General features: G+C 45.4%; 1 protein-coding gene across 1 annotated transcript in view; it reads right to left on the reverse strand.

The window, feature by feature from the left end:
- LOC137301946 (C-reactive protein-like) overlaps positions 1–679 on the reverse strand; it is a 10,520-nt gene extending 9,841 nt beyond the window's left edge. Inside the window, exon 1 of the mRNA XM_067971666.1 lies at positions 503–679. Within this exon, the coding sequence (XP_067827767.1) occupies positions 503–679 (177 nt within the window). The remainder of the gene's footprint in view (positions 1–502) is intronic.
- Between the last annotated feature and the right edge of the window lie 461 nt (positions 680–1,140).

Genomic DNA, 1,140 nt, shown 5'->3' on the forward strand with positions numbered 1-1,140 from the left:
GATGCGGTAAGGATGTTCCCAAGGATGGGTGAAACTAGAACTAGGGGGCATAATCTTAGAATAAGGGGCTGCTCTTTCAAAACTGAGATGAGGAGAAACTTCTTCACTCAGAGGGTAGTAGGTCTGTGGAATTTGCTGCCCCAGGAAGCTGTGCAAACTACATCATTAAATAAATTTAAAACAGAAATAGACAGTTTGCTAGAAGTAAAGGGAATTAGGGGTTTCGGGGAGTGGGCAGGAAATTGGACATGAATTTAGATTTGAAGTTAGGATCAGATCAGCGATGATCTTATTAAATGGCGGAGCAGGCTCGAGGGGCCGATTGGCCTACTCCTGCTCCTATTTCTTATGTTCTTATTTTCCATTGAACGAATAAGATAAATGGGCTTTCTGAGCAATACTTATGTGACGAGGTGGCCGAGAGGTTGAGGTGATGGATTCTTAATCCATTGTGCTCTGCATGCATAGTTTTCGATCCCATCCACGCCATTATTGCATTTACCGTTTGATGTGTTGGTTCCTTCCTGATATTCAACCAGAAGTCCAAGGTCTCGGTCCAATCCAAATCCATGGTGCATGAGTTTTGCATTGCTCGCTGAACTCTGCTCAAATCTGCAAAATCCTGATTGCCGCCCGGAGGTGTCGCCAGGAAAGGCTTCTCTTCCCGTTCCTGCACCATTCCCTCTGGAGTCCCCCAAGGATCGATCCTTGACCCCCACCTATTTCTCATCTACATGTTGCCCCTCGTGATATCATCTGAAAACACAACGTCAGGTTCCACATGTCGCTGACAACACCCACCTCGACCTCACCACCTGTCTCGACCCCTCCACTGTCTCTGATTTCTCACACTGCTTGTCCAATATCCAGTAATGGATGAGCAAAACATTCCTCCAACTAAATATTGGCACAAACTCCGTTCTCTAGGAACCGACTCCATCCCTCTCCCGGACACAAATGAATCGGCCATCATGAAATGTTCACAGTCCGTTTCTTCAGCCTTCTCCTTCGTAGAAGAATCTTCTAAACTCCTTGCTGAAGTGACCATTGAACTTAATGTCTTGTTTTGCGGTATGTTCTAGATTGTTCCAGGTCAGCGTTGTAATAATTCGGGGTAGTTGAAAAGTGGGATCATTATAT

This window comes from Heptranchias perlo, chromosome 35, assembly GCF_035084215.1.
Source record: "Heptranchias perlo isolate sHepPer1 chromosome 35, sHepPer1.hap1, whole genome shotgun sequence".
Classification (NCBI taxonomy): domain Eukaryota; kingdom Metazoa; phylum Chordata; class Chondrichthyes; order Hexanchiformes; family Hexanchidae; genus Heptranchias; species Heptranchias perlo.